This window comes from Cyphomyrmex costatus, unplaced genomic scaffold (assembly GCF_001594065.2).
Source record: "Cyphomyrmex costatus isolate MS0001 unplaced genomic scaffold, Ccosl1.0 scaffold1660, whole genome shotgun sequence".
Classification (NCBI taxonomy): domain Eukaryota; kingdom Metazoa; phylum Arthropoda; class Insecta; order Hymenoptera; family Formicidae; genus Cyphomyrmex; species Cyphomyrmex costatus.
Genome location: NW_017275675.1, coordinates 66,170 through 87,056, shown reverse-complemented (window position 1 = coordinate 87,056; position 20,887 = coordinate 66,170). Strand labels below are relative to the sequence as shown.

General features: G+C 32.6%; 4 protein-coding genes across 8 annotated transcripts; 2 read left to right on the top strand and 2 right to left on the bottom strand.

Annotated features, from left to right (window-relative positions):
* Positions 1-1,010: 1,010 nt before the first annotated feature.
* Positions 1,011-5,452, top strand: Mtr4 (exosome RNA helicase Mtr4). Its single transcript, XM_018537233.1, has 10 exons — positions 1,011-1,170; positions 1,255-1,356; positions 1,518-1,760; positions 1,847-2,054; positions 2,296-2,562; positions 2,656-3,487; positions 3,706-3,878; positions 3,969-4,400; positions 4,603-5,140; positions 5,242-5,452. The coding sequence occupies exons 1-10, from the start codon at positions 1,094-1,096 to the stop codon at positions 5,397-5,399; spliced, it is 3,030 nt and encodes a 1,009-aa protein (XP_018392735.1). The 5' UTR covers positions 1,011-1,093; the 3' UTR covers positions 5,400-5,452.
* A 75-nt stretch (positions 5,453-5,527) lies between these two features.
* On the bottom strand, positions 5,528-10,011 carry casp (Fas associated factor casp). 3 transcript variants are annotated; one of them, XR_001940654.1, is made up of 13 exons: positions 9,804-10,011; positions 9,337-9,405; positions 8,677-8,980; positions 8,391-8,577; positions 8,042-8,318; positions 7,822-7,960; positions 7,575-7,720; positions 7,350-7,504; positions 7,080-7,275; positions 6,804-6,907; positions 6,373-6,685; positions 5,766-6,019; positions 5,528-5,686 (listed from the first exon to the last, which is right to left on the bottom strand). XR_001940654.1 is itself a non-coding variant. In XM_018537230.1 (12 exons), exons 1-12 carry the CDS (start codon positions 9,840-9,842, stop codon positions 5,939-5,941), a joined length of 2,010 nt encoding a protein of 669 aa, XP_018392732.1. In that variant the 5' UTR covers positions 9,843-10,011; the 3' UTR covers positions 5,528-5,938. The 3 variants fall into 3 exon arrangements, 2 of the variants coding, with proteins under 2 accessions (XP_018392732.1, XP_018392733.1); XM_018537230.1 differs by having other exon boundaries at positions 5,528-6,019; XM_018537231.1 differs by lacking the exon at positions 5,528-5,686 and having other exon boundaries at positions 5,943-6,019; positions 6,360-6,685.
* Positions 10,012-11,517: 1,506 nt separating this feature from the next.
* On the top strand, positions 11,518-12,711 carry LOC108771223 (beta-1,3-galactosyltransferase 5). The gene has a single exon (XM_018537232.1). The coding sequence runs from the start codon at positions 11,578-11,580 to the stop codon at positions 12,670-12,672; it is 1,095 nt and encodes a 364-aa protein (XP_018392734.1). The 5' UTR covers positions 11,518-11,577; the 3' UTR covers positions 12,673-12,711.
* Positions 12,712-14,172: 1,461 nt separating this feature from the next.
* Positions 14,173-19,029, bottom strand: angel (protein). 3 transcript variants are annotated; one of them, XM_018537241.1, is made up of 7 exons: positions 19,012-19,029; positions 17,259-17,679; positions 16,497-16,845; positions 16,060-16,238; positions 15,594-15,967; positions 15,253-15,499; positions 14,173-14,586 (listed from the first exon to the last, which is right to left on the bottom strand). In XM_018537241.1, exons 2-7 carry the CDS (start codon positions 17,352-17,354, stop codon positions 14,173-14,175), a joined length of 1,659 nt encoding a protein of 552 aa, XP_018392743.1. In that variant the 5' UTR covers positions 17,355-17,679; positions 19,012-19,029. The 3 variants fall into 3 exon arrangements, with proteins under 3 accessions (XP_018392743.1, XP_018392744.1, XP_018392742.1); XM_018537242.1 differs by lacking the exon at positions 19,012-19,029 and having other exon boundaries at positions 17,259-17,393; positions 17,502-17,792; XM_018537240.1 differs by lacking the exon at positions 19,012-19,029 and having other exon boundaries at positions 17,259-17,792.
* Positions 19,030-20,887: the final 1,858 nt, after the last annotated feature.

Sequence of the window (20,887 nt, the reverse complement as noted above, 5' to 3'; positions counted from 1 at the left end):
TTAATTATTTCTAATATTTTTTAATAATTTTATAATATATTCATTTTATTAATAGCCTAAAGAAGCTTATATTGATAAAATCTTCTGATATATATATTTTAATCTTTTATAATATTACATAATTGACACAAATAATAAAATATAGCTTAATTATTTTAGCTTGCATTGCCAAGAAAGGACTTGATTTATAAATTACAATAGTTACCTTAATTATACTTATATTCTTCCACACCGCTAAAACCTGTCACTGATTACATTTCTTACTTACACTTATGCGCTAATTTCTTATATCTTTTTATCTATGCGTTGCTGTTTACGTCGTATTGTATACATACATCGATTTTGCTATTCATTCAGTCTGCATGAAAATGCAGCTTTTCAGTGAATAGCACGTACTGATTATTGTGTTTACCGACATTTATTCTGAGGTTTCCCAAACTGTTATAAAAAAAAATGGAAAAGAAATTTCTTAAATTTTTTATGACAAAAATTTCAATAAAGAATATTTGGAATATTTGGCAAGGTCACTGGAGCGCATTATTCCATGAATAAATGAAGATACATATTATTTCCACGATCAGTAATGTATGGTTTAATTAAGGACTAGGACATATATCCGATTAGGGAATATAAATTTAAAAATTAAGGAATAAAATATTTTGAATGGGAAAAAAATAAAGGGATTTATTTAATTGAAATATCTTCTCTCTCTCTCATTTCAAATCGCAAAAAGTTTATTTTAAAATTTGCGGCATATCAGCGACACGTATCGGATGCATTTAGAACGACAACCGCTCACTGAGCGCTCAGTGAGCTCTTTCATCTGATTGGTCTATATTTTAGAATCTAATGGAATCTGCCAATCAGATGAAAGAGCTCTCAGTGAGCGGTTAAATGCACCTATTTGTTCTCGATTTCTGTCCAATCATGTTCAATTGTTCGGTAAGCGAGCCTTCTACTTTACCGACTTAAATTCAGTCATTGATCGAAATTCACCTATATACGTTATATACTTACCTGGATGCAAGTAAAGGCATGTGTCATGTAATTTTTGTTAATTAAAGTATTGAAATAATAATTTTTTAAGTGAATAATGGCGAATTTTAGCGAAGATTTGTTTGATGTTTTTGATGAGCATGGCGATGATATAGAAATACTGGACAGTCCAAAGTTTGTAATTATATATATATATATATATATAAATGAACCTCATGTATGTGACTGCGGGGAATACTTATTTATAATAAACTGCAGGAAAATCAAACCGGAGATAGGAATAAAGCGACAATTGGACGAAAATGATGACAAAGCAGCCATAAAAAAATTGCGACACGATTCTGTTTTGAATGATATCAAGTAAAACTTTACGTTATGTTGATCAGAATATTTAAATAAAATAGTGGTTGACATTATTAGTATTAATATAATTGATAACGTGTATACTTATCTATGTTTATTTCATAATTGTATTATAGAACAATATATGTATAACTACATACACAACATTATTTCTTTAGTTTAGAGGAAGTGACATGTCGTATAACAGTGCATACTATAGAAACCGTGGAATCTTGTATGCATGAGATTGCTATTCCTCCTGATCAAGAGTATATACCTTTGGAGCGTCAACAGGGCAAACCAGCTAAAGAGTATAAATTCATACTGGATCCATTTCAAAAGGAAGCAATTTTATGTATTGAAAACAATCAGTCAGTTCTTGTCTCTGCACATACATCTGCTGGCAAAACTGTCGTGGCTGAGTAAATATTTCATATTTTAGAGATTACTTTTTCTAAACAATGTTTTCAAAATGATTTTATTCTACTATCTTATATGTATCATACAGATATGCAATAGCATGTTCGCTTAAAGATAAGCAAAGAGTAATATATACTACTCCAATTAAAGCGTTGAGTAATCAGAAATATAGAGAATTTTATGAGGAATTTAAGGACGTTGGTCTAGTAACGGGCGATGTTACTATAAATCCAACAGCGAGTGTATTAATCATGACTACTGAAATTTTGCGAAATATGCTCTATAGGGGCTCAGAGGTTTGTTTTATTATTATTTATTTTATTCTATCTTGCAATTTATTATGAAATAAAATGTAATATTAATAACAAATATAAACAAATATTTTCCATAAACATGACATTAATGTCTCTAGTAGAAAATTATTTAGTTAATATAAGGATCAATATTTACTTAATAAAATATTAAAGATTGTATAAAATATTCTATATAGGAAGAAGAATATGAAAGTGTATAATTGATACAATATTTATTATACAGGTAATGCGTGAAGTTGGTTGGGTAATTTTCGATGAGATTCATTATATGCGTGACAAAGAAAGAGGTGTAGTTTGGGAGGAGACACTTATATTGCTGCCAGACAATGTGCACTATGTATTTCTTTCTGCTACTATACCAAACGCAAGACAATTCGCAGAGTGGGTGGTACATTTGCATCATCAACCTTGCCATGTAGTCTCTACTGACTATAGACCTACTCCGTTGCAACATTATATATTTCCAGTTGGTGGCGACGGTATACATCTGGTTAGTGATAATCTATAATGAAGAGGCTTGTTTGACGAAAAAGAAAAATGTACCGTCTATTCATACATACTAAAGTTACTTGTTTTAAAACAGGTTGTAGATGAAATGGGTCAATTTAAAGAGGATAATTTTAACAGAGCCATGGCATGCCTGCAAAGTACGGGTGACGCAGCTAAAGGTGACAAGAAAGGACGCAAAGGTGGTCTGCGCGCCACAAACAACGGACAAACAAATATTTTCAAGATGGTAAAAATGATCATGGAGAGAAACTTCGCGCCCGTGATAATCTTTAACTTTTCGAAAAAAGATTGTGAGGTTTATGCAATGCAGATGGCTAAACTAGATTTAAACACGCTAGAAGAGAAAAAACTGGTAGATGAGGTTTTTAACAACGCGGTAGACGTCCTCAACGACGAGGATAAAAAGTTACCGCAAGTTACAAATTTGTTGCCACTTTTGCGGCGTGGAATAGGAATTCATCACGGTGGACTCTTGCCAATCTTGAAGGAGACAGTCGAGATATTATTTGGTGAAGGTTTAATTAAAGCTCTTTTTGCCACTGAAACATTTGCGATGGGCTTGAATATGCCAGCACGGACAGTTTTGTTTACAACACCTCGTAAATTCGATGGCAAGGACTTTCGTTGGATCACGTCGGGTGAATACATCCAGATGTCCGGTCGTGCTGGCAGGAGAGGTCTCGATGACAAAGGGATTGTCATATTAATGATAGACGAGCAAGTTAGTCCCGTCGTTGGTAAAGCTATCGTTCAAGGAAAGCCGGATCCAATCAATTCCGCATTTCATTTGACTTATAATATGGTTCTTAATCTTTTACGAGTGGAAGAAATTAATCCAGAATACATGTTGGAAAGAAGCTTTTTTCAATTTCAGAATCAAGCTGGTATTCCAGTTTTGTATAATAGTAAGTTGTTATCACAGCTCGTTCTAATTTTGTTAGAGCCCCTATTCTGAAATTCTTTAACGACTGTACATAGCTTTTTTTTTACCATGTAGAAAGATTTACTTGCACAATAACAATGTAATGACATCAGTACTATCATTAAAAGAATTACAAAATAGGAGTTCAATGGTTAAACACAATTGTTGAAAATAAATCATTGATCTCGATTATATTTTCAGAGGTAAAGGAATTAAGCACCGCTTACAGTACTGTAAACGTGGATAGATACGATGAGATTTCTTCGTATCATGACATACGTGAACAACTCAATCGACTGAGCAAAGAGTTTCAATCATTTCTAACGCAACCGGAGTATTTGGTACCGTTTTTACAACCTGGAAGATTAGTAAAGGTACGTATTTTTTACAGTTTAATTGACGCAGTAATCATTTTTGGCTGGATTTTAACGAAATTTATTTGTTATACATTATTATTATTGTAGGTAAAAAATGAACTCGAAACGTTTGATTGGGGAATCATAGTGAATTTTAAGAAAAAAAATCCAAAAAATCCTGTCAAAGGCAAGACTGTTATTATCATTGATGTTTTACTTTATTTATCGAAAAACTCTAAAGAAGGCAATCCAATTCCATGTCGCGAAGATGAAGAAGGCGAAATGGAAGTAGTCCCTGTTTTGCATAATTTAATTTCACAGATTAGCTCACTAAGATTATATTATCCAAAAGATCTTAGACCGCCTGATAATAGAAAAAGTGTATTGAAGACAATACGAGAAGTGAAAAAAAGATTCCCGGATGGTCTACCATTACTCAATCCTATTACAGATATGCATATAGAGGATCAGGCTTTTAAAGATATTGTGAAAAAGATTGAAGCATTAGAAAAAAGATTATATGCACATTCTTTGCATAAGGTAAGAGACAGTTTCTATATTCTAGGATTCTGGCAGTACATTTTTTGTGCTTAAAATATTTATATATGAGATATCTTACGTTAAAATGTTCTGAACAATTTTTATTAAGTATATGGAATATCCTAATTTTTCAATGTTTTTTTTTCTTTTAATTCCATTTTAAGATAACTCTGAATTTCTTAAAATCTATAATTTTTTATAGGATTCCAACGTAAATGAATTATACGAACAATTTTTGCATAAAGAAGAATTGGCTGCGCAACTTAAGCAAGCCAAGGAAGAGTTTAAGCAGGCTAAGTCGATACTTCAGATGGACGAACTCAAATGTAGAAAGAGAGTTTTAAGGAGAATGGCGTATTGCACATCGGCAGACGTAATAGAATTAAAAGGACGTGTAGCTTGTGAACTGAACGGTGCCGATGAACTATTAATGACTGAGATGATTTTTAATGGTCTCTTTAATTCTTTAAGTGTGCCACAAATGGTGGCATTGATCAGCTGTTTTGTATGTGACGAAAAATCAAACGAAATGCCTAAAAGTACAGAGGAATTAAGCGGTCCACTTAGGCAGATGCAGGACTTGGCTCGAAGAATAGCAAAGGTATCAACAGAAGCCAATCTAGAATTAGATGAGGATGCATATGTTGACAGATTTAAGCCGTATTTAATGGACGTTATATACGCTTGGTGTAAAGGCGCAACATTTTTACAAATTTGCAAAATGACAGATATATTTGAAGGTAATGTGTGTATACGTACATGTTAGCATACCTCATTACTGAGATAATGACAAATTGAAACATTTATATGCATATGTATATACATGAAACATATATTTTAGGATCTATTATCAGGTGTATGCGACGTTTAGAGGAGGTGCTTCGACAATTATGCCAAGCTGCAAAAGGTATCGGGAATACAGATCTTGAAAATAAATTTAGCGAGGCAATCAAACTTATAAAACGGGATATTGTGTTTGCTGCGTCCTTATATTTATAATGCAGAAAAGAAAAATAAACTAATTTGATAGAGCAACAAGTGCTTCTGTTATATGTACATACACATATCTTTTTATATATATATACATATATATATATATATACATATATATATATATAGATGTGTGTATATGTGTTGGGTATAGACTTGTATATCCTTATTAAATTATACCCTGTATGAATTCCATTATATTGCCTGTTATTTACATGACCCAGTTGCAATACGTTCATAATAAGCAAAGGCAGTTTTTACTCGAAATCGAATTCGTTCGAAACACAATTTTATTCCTGAAAATTTAAAGTAGTATAATATACGTATGCATGGAACGAACGTTTTCTTTTTTTATAAAATAAAAATTGTATTCACCCGGAGTGCGTACATACGACTTGATCGTACAAGAAATTCAGCGTAAAAATGTATATAGTCGCAAGATAAACAGGACTCAATAATCACTATTTCGAAGTTGTTAAATAAATACATTTTTGAAGAATATTCGCGACACTTAATTTCTACATTTGAATTTAATTACAACGTATTATTTATCGTTCCTCTAAAATTACTGTTTCCTGGGGACAGAATTTCAAATCCATCAAAGTAAGCTTTGAATCCATGGATGTTAACTGGAACAAGAATGAAAATATTTAATACATTAATATGTCGTAAATATTTTGTAGAATTGTAGATGATTTTATTTAAATTTAGTTTTTATTCAAGTTTTAAAACATAATTTTTATTTTAAAGAAAGAGAGACAGAATATAATATAAAAAAATCAAATAAATATCTATATCAGGAATGTCCAATTTTACGGTGATGCTAGCGCTCCAGCATCTATCTCACTCCTCATCTTCTCTATTTACTTGGCGAGAGAATAAAGTGAGGAAAGCGCGCGCACGTGTACGTTTTGATTCCAGAGCTAAAGTTGAACATGCCTGATCTACATAATAAGATTAAATGCTTACATCATCTACTTACATCCCTTCGAGGCCAACTAGATAGGAGCTTATATTCTTCTGTAGGATAACCTTCCACAATAAGGAAATTAAAGAGCGTTTGTAACGGCGTATCTGATTGAAATTTACGTTCCAAGAATTTTCCTGCTGGAAGTCGTACTCTTACTTTCATTACGCCATCGCCCGCTCCCTGTTGCGGTTCAGGTGGTAAACTAGACTCCACAGCCTGTCTATGAGCTTCTTTCCTCGCTTCCTCAGCTAATCTTTCGTTTTCAGCCTGCTCTTTCTTTTTCTTTTCAAGCTCCTCTTGCATCTGTTTCGCTTCTTCTTTTGCTCTTAAAATAAAGTATAAACATTATTTTTTGTTCAATGTGTAAATAATTATACATACGTGTGTACGTATAGACATATTTTTTCTTCCTTCTAACAGTTTAGATATCTTTTTTAAATTACCTATCAGCTGCCAAACTTTCTTGATATGCTCTGTCTTGTTCTTGTTTGACTCTTTCTCTAGCTTGTCGTTCCTCTTCAACACCAATATCAGCTCGTCTTTGTTCCTATTTCAACAAAAAGATAAAGTTTATCTTTTTGAAATAACAGTTAAGATACAGTTGTATAAATCGAAATCTATATTTATATGCATACTGTTTTTTTAACTCCGTGTGTGTGTGTGCGTGTGTGTGTGTGTGTGTGCGCGTGTATGTGTAAAATAAAATTTACATTTCTTACTTGAAACACATCGACGGCTTGTACCAAATTCGTTAGTAACTCGCTAACACCTACATTGCCATGTACGATAGTAAATATTTCTGTGTTAGATCTAGATCTCATAATAATCATGAGAATTGGCAAGGTATCAACATCTATGCTCGACACAGCCAATGAACCAACAGTACCAAGGGTTTGGGTTACAGAATACAAAAATCTGAAAATAAAATAAACATTTAACTGGCGCGAGCTCGATAAATTTTTAACATCGCATATTTGTATAAATTTTACCTTTCTTTATTAGATTCGTATGTGATGTCCCAACCCCACACTATAAAATTTGCCGAAAGAAGTTGAAGCACCGTTTCGAAGCCTAACAGTTGAGTACAAAAGACGTTTGCTAACACACTGTTATCATGATGCAAATATATAGCCAATAATTTTCTCTGCAATAACATAAAAGATATATTTCCATCAGTTTTACATATTTACCGCGGTTTTTTCATAACTTTCAACCTCTTTCGCTGGTTTTAGACATGATTCCTTCAGGGCATCTTCAAATGTACCAGTAAAGAACTCCGGATGCGCCGGTCCATATCGTTTTTCGAATTGCTCCGCAAAATGTAATGTACCCATCACCTCATCTACTACATTTTCTGGCACTGTTTATATAAATAAAAAAAAACACACATTGTATTACGATACTGACATATCATGTCACTTCAATAAAACAGCAGTTTTTTTTATGATACAAAACACTCACTGAGGCGTTCTATTTTAGTGGGTTTAACATCGTCTATGAAAATATCATCGTCGCCAGTAAACTCTTCCGGAACATCAAATTCTTCTGCATCCTCTGGTTCGTCTATTGAACTATCGCTGTCAATTAGATCTACAACTTTCTGAAATGTAAAATACAAATGTATTATAATTTCATATATAAAAATTAATAGAAAAAATTTATTTTTCTGACGAGACATTACCTTTTTTTCTTCCTTCGCTGGAAGCTTTCCGACGGATAAATCATGCTCCGGATAACATATACCACTTTGTGCCAATATTATATTATCATCCTTCAATGAACTAGGCCAACCCTTCCACTGTTGATTTCGTACAGGTACATCTATTAACGAATAGATGTCCGTCTTCACTTCTAGCACAGTACGTGTACCAGGAAACTTCAATTTGTATGTTTTATTATGCACTTCATCCTTGACGTTTAATGTGTATGTCTGAGTCATACGATCTGATAGAATGACACTGAAATGGGAAAATGTAAATTTGTGATTATTACGATCACAAAATTACACTGACAAGATTTTATAACTTTACGTCTCATTAGCCAAGTCGCCGTCTTGTGGCAAAGATGATTGTAGATACAACGTATTTTCCCTAGGAAGATCTAATGTTTGCAGTACAGTATTCGGTGTCATATTCACAAATTCCTTTTTCCATCCATAAAGTTTCTGTTGACAAGGTGGTACAGTTGTTTTACACCATATAAATTGCTTAAGATCTCCTAAAAAAAAAACATATTTTTATAATTTTTGACTTGTTACATTTCATTAAATTTTTGTTAATTATCAAAATCATATAAATATCAACAAATCTTGCTTACTTAAAGTAGATAAATCTGACAAATTTATTTTATAAACATTATCAAGATAATTAATGTGGAATGTAAGTTGTCTATTCTTCATACAACTTTTAGGTCTACTTGTTCCAGGTTTTGCACTTTCTACTATGTCTACTTTCATGGCTCCTGTCTTTTTCGAGTTCTGCACTGTTTGTAACTTTGATGACGACGACGATGAGGATGATGAAAGTGGTGTTACTTTTATTTCTTCTATCATTTCTATATCAGGAGCCATTTCAGATGGAAGCTGTTGCGTAGTCTGGGGCATGGCCTTATTTATCGCAGCCTAAATGAAAAAAAATAATTATCAAAGTTGCTATAATTAATTGGATGCTTTCCAGTAAAAAACAGATGAACCATTGTAATAGTGAATTATTTCGTCTTTGTTTCACATTAAAAACAAATAAAGATATAAGGATATAATATTGGAACTTTCCAGCAAAAAATATAAATGACACAATGATTATTTCATCTCTATTTAATATTGATAAATTACAAGGATATAATAATACACTATGTTACACTATGTTACACTATGTCATCTATGTTTCTTATTAGAAAACCTATATTATATTGCAGTATCCATGTCTCATGTTGTAAAGCAAAAAAAGCACTCCATGCTTTCATTATATTTATACTTACCAGTAAATCCCAGTTTGTTTGCTCCAAATATAAAATTGCTTCTCCGAAATCGTCAATTCCGGTACAAGCCTGAAAATAATTTACATTTAAAAGACAAATACAGAGATAGGACGCAAAATGAAAAGTGACAGTGATATTTTTATTATTACGAGAATACGTCATCGATATTCATCTGAGAAATCAAGTTTCAAAACAAAGTCATACAAGATGACATGACAAAGAAATTAAGCAGAAGTTTTCGAATTTTGGCAAATCACTGTGTCAGCATGATTAAACTGATACAAATCACGTATTTGAATGCATCATTAATTTTTGAAGTATTGGGAAGAAAGTTTATGGGACCTTTCGGAAAAGTTCTCACCTCAAATGCAAACAAATTATTGTCAATGTCATGTACACGTAACTCCATAACCTACGAATGCATTTGCGTTGCGCTTGTGAGAAATTTCTAGAATCCATCAATTTACCTGAAAGTCAGCTAGTATCGCGTCTCGATTTTCGGCCATCGCAATGAAATTCTGACACAAAGATTGTAAGACGGTACTTCGTCCAAGTTTTACGATACTCTCGCGTTCTATTATCTTATAGCTATTACAAATAATATGAACAACAATCGCGAGCCATTGACGTCTTGAACCACGAAATTTTCACGTAAGATATTCGGCGTCTCATTGCACGTATTGTACGATTATGCACAGTCTGTGGCAGTAGCGTGGCTATTTCGATAGCTCCGAAATGGATGTATAAAATATCTCGGGGTCGATTGTGTATCTTGAAACAAGATGAAAATTACTAAAGTGAGCAAATTCACTAGATGTTGACTGATAGATCTATAAGAATTGACTAATCACAGTCGAATAACTCGAATATTCCTTCCTTAGCTCAAATCCTCACAGCGCTTCGACACTGAACGCTGATTGGTGAAAAGCGGATGAAGGGAATAAAGTTTACCCCCACAATCGGTTTTTTTACTAATCAACGCTTGATGTCAAAGCGCTGTTGTCTTTATAAGGATCCGGGTTTACAATTGAAGCTACGATCCATTTAAATGTCATAAATGCTTCAATGCATTTTTTATTGGTCGATTAGTAAAATCCTTTCTTCTGATTGGTCAATTAAAAGCTTCGAAGCATTTATTGTGTTAAGCCCATTCTACATTGGTCGTATCGTAGCATCGTAAGCGTCGTGAGACTTCTAATTGACACATTGGATTGGTTGTTGCAACAAATTTGTGACCTGCGACGCCTACGATACGACCAATGTAGAATGGGCTTTAAGTGGACCGTACTCTGAATGAAAGAGAAATATGAATGTAATTTGTCAATTCTTATATTATAATCCTTCTTTTTTTGCCACTTCATGGAAGAGAAGCATTTTGATTGGTTGATTCTCTTTAATGCATTATACGTCATGTAAAAGTATGTGTCGCGGCCTTAATTTTGCTGAACAGTAAATGTAATTAGTCAGTTCCAATAAGGTGCGCACAATGGAGGAACAGATATTAGATATTAAAATATTAACCTATCAGAATCGTGTATTCCGGTGTAACTGGTATCTGATAGGTTAATATTTTAATATCTAATATCTGTTCCTCCATTGTGCGCAGCCTATCAATCGGTCGATTAATCGGAGTTGGTGAGACTGGTTAAAGAAGTTCGTGATATGAGAGAGTATCCTCTATTAAGTTTTTTATATGTTTTTAACCTAATATTTGATTACGAAAATAGTGTATAATATATTTAAATATATTACATTTTTAATGTATAGAAAAAATGCTTTTAATATTTAATACAAGTTAAAAAATTCTTTTATAAAATAATGAATTAACAAGGTAAACAATTTATAGAAAAAAGAGGATTTCTTTCTTGTTATTGTTTAACAATTGTACGGTCGTAAAAATGAGATTCTATTATTTGTTAAAAAAGAGGATGTTAAGAAGGTGAAAAAAAGTATAGTTCAAGAAAGAAAATACTCTTAAAACAAGAAGAAATTATCTACTTTTGGTATGTTGTTTAATTAGCTTAATGTAATTTAATCGATTTAAATTATATTAACAAACATGTTTTTCCGTGGAGACTACAATGAAGAACAAACGTTTACAGCTACCATAATTTCAAAAATAATTTGGAATACATAAACTGCAGATATATAAGGATCCAATATATAAAGATGCTGTGATACACGAAATTATGATTTCCATTATTATTTTTATTATTAATCAGTTGTAAACACAAAGCAGACATGCTTTCAAAGTATGGATTCTTATTGCTGCTTATTTGCATAGGATGTGTTCTGTTATTTATTATATTCATGGAGAAAGATTTACGTTCAAAGAAAGAGATTCAGAAAACAAACCTAATACAGCTTTATACAATATATGAGGTAACTGACACACCATTAGGAATTTCTAGAGTTATAATTGAGCCACCGTGTAATACTACTTTTATGATATGGATTGTTACATCTTATGCGGGTGAGCCTTCAGCGAGGAGCGCTTTACGGCGAGCTTATACAGATGAAGAATTGCAGGCTTTAGGAATCAGAAGAGTATTTTTACTTGGTACGTTAAATGATTATGCCGAAAGGAAGACACATATTTCGCAAAATGCATTGTTGGACGAGTCACGACGATTCAATGACTTACTTCAGGGAGATTTTTTAGACACTTATAGAAATTTAACTCGCAAGCATCTGATGGGCCTTCAGTGGGCAGCAAATAATTGCAAAGATGCTAAATATATTATAAAAATGGATGATGACATCGTCATAAATATATATGGCATATTAGAGAAATTACACTCAGGTATGATAGAAGAGAATTCTTTGACTGGTTACGTTATGAAGAATATGATTCCCGTTCGAGAACCAACCAACAAATGGTATGTGAGTAAGGCAGAATATGCAAATAGTATTTATCCTGACTTTGTATCTGGTTGGTTGTATATCACGTATCCACAAGTAGCAAAACGACTGATCGATTATGCTAAGTCTTCCCACGATTACTTTTGGATAGACGATGTGTTTGTCACCGGTATCCTCAGACATGCTCTAAACATAAAAATTCAAAATATCAGTGAGTTATATACGACAGATTATAGATATTTGAAATGTTGTATAAAAGGAAAAGCAAATCTGCTAAAATGCGAATTCTTGGCTGGTCCTAATGGCGGCGATACAGAGTTACAAGTGAGATTCAAGGAATTTGCAAAATTTTGTCATGAAAATTGTTCCATCCGCAAGGAAAATAATCTCGTTGGCAAGACCTGCGTGGTGGCATATGAAGAGCCAAAACTATACAAAGGTACTGTGCAAATAAGCCCAGTTGAAATTTCATAAAGAGATAATAGAGGAAAGAGTAGGTAGATTAATAAGATAAACAACACTTCAATAAAAATTATATATAATTTTATTACTGAGAAGATATTTTCTACTTATTATTGTATATAAAATTTGTACACTATACACGTTATTATTTATTATATAAATTTTAAAGAATTGTAGTTATTTATTTTACCTATCTTTTTATATGTCAATAGTTCATATACAATAGTTACTACATCACAGTTCTATTGTATATATGTGACATACAGTTTCTTCAATATTAAATAAAATTAACACAAATTTTTAAGTTTACATTTTCTTAGCACAACAATATATTTTGATGTTATTTTCAAAAATCTTATCTACAGATCTTGATAAAACATTTATTTTATCTTTCAATTACCATCCAGGGTTACCACAAATTTTTAATCCTAAAATTTCCTGACATTTCCCTGATTTACTGACAAAATTTTGAGATTTTTCCTGACTTTGAATAATACATATTTTTTTTGCAATGTCTCTTGTATTTTTATCCTAATATGGAAAATGTTAAATATTTTTTTGATCCAACAATTAAATGAGAGAGAGAGAGAGAGAGAGAGAGAGAGAGAGAGAGAGAGAGAGAGAGAGAGATGCAGATATTTTTCAACAATCGAAAAAAAAGCTAGTCATAACAAAACATACACGTACAAGACAATAGTGAATTAGTACCGCAAGATCACGGCAAATAATCATAAAGCTAAAGAATTGTCGGGCGAATTGGCTTGAAGAACGAAGCGAAATGATATTATCAATGATTTTTATCAATATATTGTGGCGCTGTGATATAAATAAATTTCTTTACAGCTGTTTCATTTTTCCTGACAAGTGTGCTAAATCCCTGATTTTTCCTGACTTTACTGACGCATTTTTAAATTCTCTGACATTTCCCTAACTTTCCTGACTTGTGGCAACCCTGTCATCGAAAGAATTAAAAAAAATCAAGTTTAAAATAATTATTCATTTATCGACAAAAAAGTTAAAAACTAAAAAAGGGAATTACATTTCTGTAGTTTTTTTGAATGTATCATATACACAAAAGATATACTATAGCAAATTTGCAACTTTTATAAATCAAAGTATATATAAAATTTGCAATTTTATTTATTTTAGATAATTAGAAGTATAGATAATATTTTTCTTTTAGATTCTACTCAACAAAAATGTTTAACATAATTACAACCTTGGTCAAAAAGCACCTCCACAAATTAATGTAAATATTTTATTTAAACGTAAAAAAATAAATGTAAAGTTTTAATTAAAAAATATAAAATTATATTTATTTTTATAACAATTTTAGCATTTTATTAGGTTTTCATTCAGATTTTATTATTATCGTTTTTTCCAAGAAAATGTAAGATATTGGAGGTGCTTACATTTACGACCAACGTTGTATCGGTATCAATTTATTTTGTATTGAAATATTTGATTTTAATATATCGAGAAGATAATATATACATGAAAAGTTATCTAATTTTAAAGTAGAGATTTTTTTTTCGGTAACTGAAAGGTTGCACCTATACATAAATGATCGCTACCTATTATAAAATTTGGTATTCTAGGTAACGCGGCACATTGACTTACTGTAGGTAAAGCGTATTTCTTTAAAGGTTGGATGTTGCTGTAGAATATATAATCCACTGTTATCCACTTGTCCTGATGCGTGGTTGCTTCTTTCTCATCATGAGCACCTTTGTGCGTATAAATGCTACGCATTTTAAAGGGATGCGTTAGAGTGCCAGACGAAAATCTTGCGGAATGACCTTTCACAATCTCGATAACTTGTGTGCAATCGATGTCACTGTTCGCGCTCTGTTGTAACACAGTCGTATTACAAGGTGTGGACATATTTTCGTCTCGTTTTTGAAGGCTTGATTCGCTATTTTCCAGCTGGAAGAAATTTTTGAATAGAGAAACTTTAAATACATTAGAAGAAAAGATTAAAACATTGGAGAAAAATAACAGAATACACACATGAAATGTAAACTTAAAGTACACTATTTTTGGAATCTTTTTCTCTCTTATTTCTCTTTTCGAAAAACTTCAGACATGAGCATAAATTAATGGCATTCATCGAAATATTAATCAAAATAAATTTTTAAATAGATAAAAAAATTAATATTAGTAAATAATTAGTGTTAATCACTTATTTCGCTCGTACAAGAACAACAATTCATAATATAAACACCCAGGTCAGAGATTTAAAACGAGCTTATTTCAAAGTTATTAATTTATTCTAATCTTTGTTATAATCTCTAAACCGTACATTTCAACTTCATTAAGTCTTCATCAGCTGTAAATTCATCAGATCTTCATCAAATGTAAATAAACATATATACATTAATTTATAATCATAAATAAATCATCCCGTCACGCTTTGTATATAAATTTAATAAAAAAATTAAGATATTACATACATCCATACTCCATACAGTACAGATCCATTCTAGCAATATTACAATAACATTTTCAACGTCCTAACAATGTTGCATTAACATTACAATATTGTTGCAAGCTTCTGTATGGGAATTGTTATATGTTCAAGAACACACATACCATGACTTTACCGGTGCCTTCTCTTCGCAGTCTTTGTGTCAGGATATTAAAATGTTGACAATTGTCGGTGACGCATAATCGCGGTGGTATTAATGAATTTGACAGAGAACGATATTGAGACGGTTCTAAACTTCGTCCTTTCCCATAATACTTGAACGAACCTTCTGTTAGGAACTTGTAAACGCCCGTGAACGGCTCCAAATTGAAGTCGCCTGCGAGTATGATTGGTAAATACTTCGGGCCCGTTCTGCAAAGTGATTTTATAAATATTTAATATTTACATAAAGATCCCTTACCACCAGACACGATGAACGAATAATTTTACTAAAGCGTGCCCTCACGTCGCGTTCTCGACGAATGCAATTCGTTCTATTTCCGCTAACAAAAGCTGTATTTGCGCCAATCGTACATCATTGCGTTTCGGATTATATAACAAATGAGTAGTGGCTACAACGATTTGCGTTTCTGGATTGTCTTTGAGGGCTAGTTTAGCGATTATACCGACGTTGTCTCTATTTAAGATCTCAATACCGGATTGATATAACTCCACCTTTGCGTAATCTAACAAAATAAATTCATCGGAGCGATATAACAAAAGTAAGCCATCCTTCTTGTCATTGGTTCTCTTTTTATACAGATAGTCATATCCATGATGTTTGAACGGAGCCACGAAATCTAATAGGTGTTCCTCCTGCATTTCCTGAAGGCATATTACCTGGAATATTCGATAATATAATAGCACATATTCTTTAAAGCTTCTCATTTCAGAGGTTTAACAGTATTAAATGCCCAAGAATAGGTATGTACATTTGCCTCTGCTTCAAATATTTCTTGTATCACAAGGGATTTTCGTGTTTTCCAATTCAGGGCTTTCTTGTTATGATCCATGTATAGATACGAGTGATCTTCCAACAGGTTTTGTGCCAAGATATTAAAGGATAATAGTTTCAATATAAAAAAATCTTCCATATTATTGGATGATCTATCTAAAAATGTTTGAAAAATCATGTTCTTTGGGCGAAAAGAACAATTAGGTAAATAACAAGTGAATCTGGACAAATATGTGAATATGAGCAAAGAAACATCCTATACAGTCAAGACTGCATCTCGTGCCTAATATTTCTAGGTAATTTTTTTTTATAAATACATTTTCCCATTTTACAAACTGTGCTCAGTAAATAATATTATATATATTTATACATCCATTTAAAAATGTAATATTTAAACAAGATAGTGATTTTTACCTTTCTCGATGCGTTTCCACTTCCTTATCGTCTTGTATCTCTGTTTGTCTATGTAAGTTCCATACTTAGTGTCAGCTGTACATATGTTAGCTTTAACATTATGTGTTGCCTCTGTAAAACTAGTATGACAATAGATCAATGTATTCGTTAGATCGCACATTGTAGTGTTATTGCTTTGGCTGTAGCATGTGTCAAAGTAAGGTTCCATATGGACTTTTGACTTTTGATGGGATGGAGAATTATCCATAGAGACAGCGAGCTCTAAGCAATTGGAGATCAAAGCTTTCCAGCTAGGGCTCTTACACAAATTTTCTAGTATTTGTTGCCAAGTTGGTTCTAGTGTAAAGATCTGGAAGAAATCATATGATGACCAAAATTATAAACATAAGACTAAACATGATCAACCTTCCAATATACAATGTCAGTATTAAAAATCTAATGTATATGTAATATATGAACTATGTTTTCAGCAATAGCAAAGTATATTGAAGCACAGTTCAAAAATATGGAAAAAGGAAACGTATAAGATAAAAAAAATATTATTCGTTAACTGAATTTCGTAAAACCGTACATTTTTTAAATTTCTGAGTCATGCATTTACAGTCGAGGAAAAGATACCTTTCTCGAGAAAAGGTCGGCGTTCTAACCTAACAATAACCATATCGCGCCAAATTACGCCACATAATAGCGAAACAAGGTAATCAACCGCGGCGAGGGGGGTAAGAAACGCGAGAGCCACGTTTGTGCGGGAGATACGCTTACCTTTCGCGATTGCGGAAACGTTGCCGTCCGCGCGTTACATACTACGTTTAGCAGAGAAGCGGTGCTCGTCAGCAGCAGCCTCGGGGACACGCTCATTTATCAGCACGGAATCACGGATTTTGACTTTTCACGCTCCTATCATAACGCGTTAACTGTCAGGAGAGTCAGGATTTTGTCAAGAACTGAGATCTGTGTGGCACACAGTTATCGTGAGCGTTCCTCTGATCGATGTGTAGTACATACCGCGCGACGTAAAATGCGTGATATGGATCCCTCAGGTGTGAGGCCGCGCGGCCTAATTTCCTGCTCTCGATTCCGCTGTAGAAGAGACGCGGATCTGCGATCTACGGAATCAGGCCAAGCCGAGGGTCGCGGGACCAGATCAGTGCAGATCAGTCTTGTTTCAAATCAATCGTTGACCCTGATAAATCAAGTTAGTCTCCATTGCACGTAAGGCACGTACGTATTACATACGTATACATATATCGGTGAAGGAGATGAAAAGAGGGGAATACGAACACGATCATTTAACCGAGGGACCCATATTCGTTGATATTCGTATTCCGTATATTTAGCGCCGAGCACAAATGCTCCTGTTGGCCATATTTATAAACCTTGCTAAACTTCTTGCAAGGTTTATCCTCTCTTCTTTTTTCTTGAACATCAAGAGGCAAAAGGAAGACAGATGTATGAGAGAGAGAGAGGACCGTGCAAGAAGTTTAGCTAAAAGGAATGGACTTCGTAATATATCGAACGTTGCTTACATGTCATGCGGTGAAAACTCGGAATCAGATAATCTTGTTTCACGCGGGCTAGTTCAAGAATGAATGAGAGCTCCAATTAATTATAATTAATCCCGAAACACAAATTTTGATCAATCACAGTTGAATAGAAGAATAATCAACTCTATGATTGGTTAATTTCTTAATATGTATCTTTATTATCGTTGTTCAAATTTGCCGCTCAATGTGACGTAGTTTGAACAAAATCCCTGATTGGCGCTTTCGAAAATATGCGCAAGAGCATACTCTTGTCTTTGTATAGGTTTGTTTTTTTGTTTCCGCACTGTTAAAATAAAAATAAACTAAGTTAAAATATATATATAAAATAAACGTATATTTTTACTTCAACTTATTGCACCGTGTGTACTCTGTTCATGAACAAAAAAACAAACCCCATTTTGCGAACGTGAATGTAATTTGTTAATTTTTTATTGTTTAGAAAAAAAATTAGATTAAGAATAATTAGTTAAGTTGTAATCGGTGATTAACCGAACTTTGGTCGAAGTCAATGTCCATTCCTCCAAAAAAGTAGATCTTATAATCTCGGTTTAACTTATTTTTTCTAATTCTAAGAATTAAAATGGGTATAGTAAAGAGTATAATGAACCGAGATTAAAATTAATTTAATTTTCTCGAAGTTGATAACAAAATCTGTAACACATTTGCTGAGATTAAGGTGTGTATATTTATGACATTATTTAAGTTGATTAAAAGGCATTAATTTTTCAAGGAATGACATACCTCGTATATAGAAAAGAATATAAATATTAATAAGTTTATTTTAATAATTCAAATTTGCAGATATGACATAAACTATAACATGAAGAATATAATCGAATCCAACAGACTCACCGTTAAGTGGTTTGCGGAAGATTAATCTACATTAGTACTTAGAAATGCATATAAGAATCGCAAAGAATAAAGATAGCGAGAAAAGAACGGAACCTACTGTTAAGATTGATATATCCTACCACTATGAAAGATATACTTTACGGCGAGCAGAAAACTGAAGAACCGTTGTCTCAAATGATCCTTGTGGCTTCTGGAACGAGTTTTTGACGACAAGTGACAGTAATCTCTCTTTATAGCCTCTCAAGAAAAGATTAAATTCTGTGGGCCGGTTTTTGAATAAAGCATTGCCTCTATTTATTTTGACGTAACGGACATAGGTGAGTGGCAGTTGAACGCGTGTATTTTCAACACACCGACTTATTAATGCTCAATAATAATGCCTCGTGCGTCCTCGAACGTGTGTGTTATCGTTAGCGAGCATCGAGGTTTACTGAAACCCTTTTCTTTCCCTCTTTCCTCCTCTTTTATGGAAATATAGTTACATTCTTGTTCGCTACGGAAATATCGGTGATAATAATCTAGCGACACACAAGAGTGTGTCGCATCAGTAATGCAAAACTTACATACAATACATAGACGTTAATATGGATATTTATATTGTCAGGAATTTATAAGAGTTTATATACATGTAAAATATTTCTTCATAATATAGAATAGAAGGTAAACTTTTAGATCAGCTCCCCTTTTCCGATTTCTTTATATAAATTTGGTTTTCTCCATGTACAATATTTAATTTTCGTCAATACAAATCTGAGAGAATTTTTCGGCGATCGAACATATTTAGACCATCTTGAAAATTATTAAAAAAATTTTTTATTAATATTTCCTAAAATGTTGATCGAACCAAAAAAGTGTCAGGAAAGCAGCTTACTTTTGAAGTTTTGAACGCTGATCAACGCTGCAATTGTAATAGATGTATGTGCAATACTTCAATCACCATATTAAAAAAAATTGATAATTATTCAGTTAATTAAATATTAAAAGCTTAATACTTTTTTTTTGAAAAAATATCTTAAAATTTCCAAAAAATTTTCATTGATCTAAACTAAAGAAATAATTTGTTTTGAGTACGAACAAAGAAACATTTTTTTGAAATTAAGATTTTTTTCAGTATATCTTGAAAGCTCGAAAATTGTATTGTTATTTTTAAAATATAGGAAGGATATTACGAAGACTTATTTTTGTATACTTATGGAAGATAAAATTGATATCATTCCTTATAGTTTTTAAGGCAAGGAGTATGACGGAAACACATGAAAAATTGAGTTTGAGCAGATTGTCAACTCAACATGTTCATGCAAGCGTACAAAAACTTTTCGAGTCTAATATATTCACTACATAGTATTTTTATAAAATTACATTTGTAATGTCAAAACATGCAACATACTGTGTACCACTGACACATGTAGTGTAGTAATGTCTCGCGAATGACTGCGCGCATTTCCCCTTAGAACTGAATTTTTCATGTATTCTCATCATATAATATAATTTTAACCATGGCATTGTCGAATCCTTCGCTTCAAAAACTATAAGTGATGATTTTACTTTTTGCAAGCACAGCAAAAACTTTTCGTAACACCTTTTTTCCACACATTAAAAATTAAATAATATAAAATACAAAATAGGTGCGATAAATATGGAATGTATAGAAAGTAGATGACACGCACTGTTGAGTAGTGACACATGTTCGCTTTATTTAAAAACAGCATTTGAAAGGCACTATGTACATGTTACATACAGGCAAATTGTGTGTCTCCACTTTCATGGTATGTAGAATAATATATAGAATGTTTGATCATACGGAACTATATCAACAATTTGCTATCTATACACATGCAATGTGTGTACAGTTCGTTAAATCGCGCTGTTGGACATGTTTAGGCCTCTGTACACGGTCAGTAATACTGACAGTATCAACGAATACTGACAATGATTTGGATTTAAATACACAGTTGCTTTTTCCTTAAGATCCATGTCGCCATAGATAATAATATA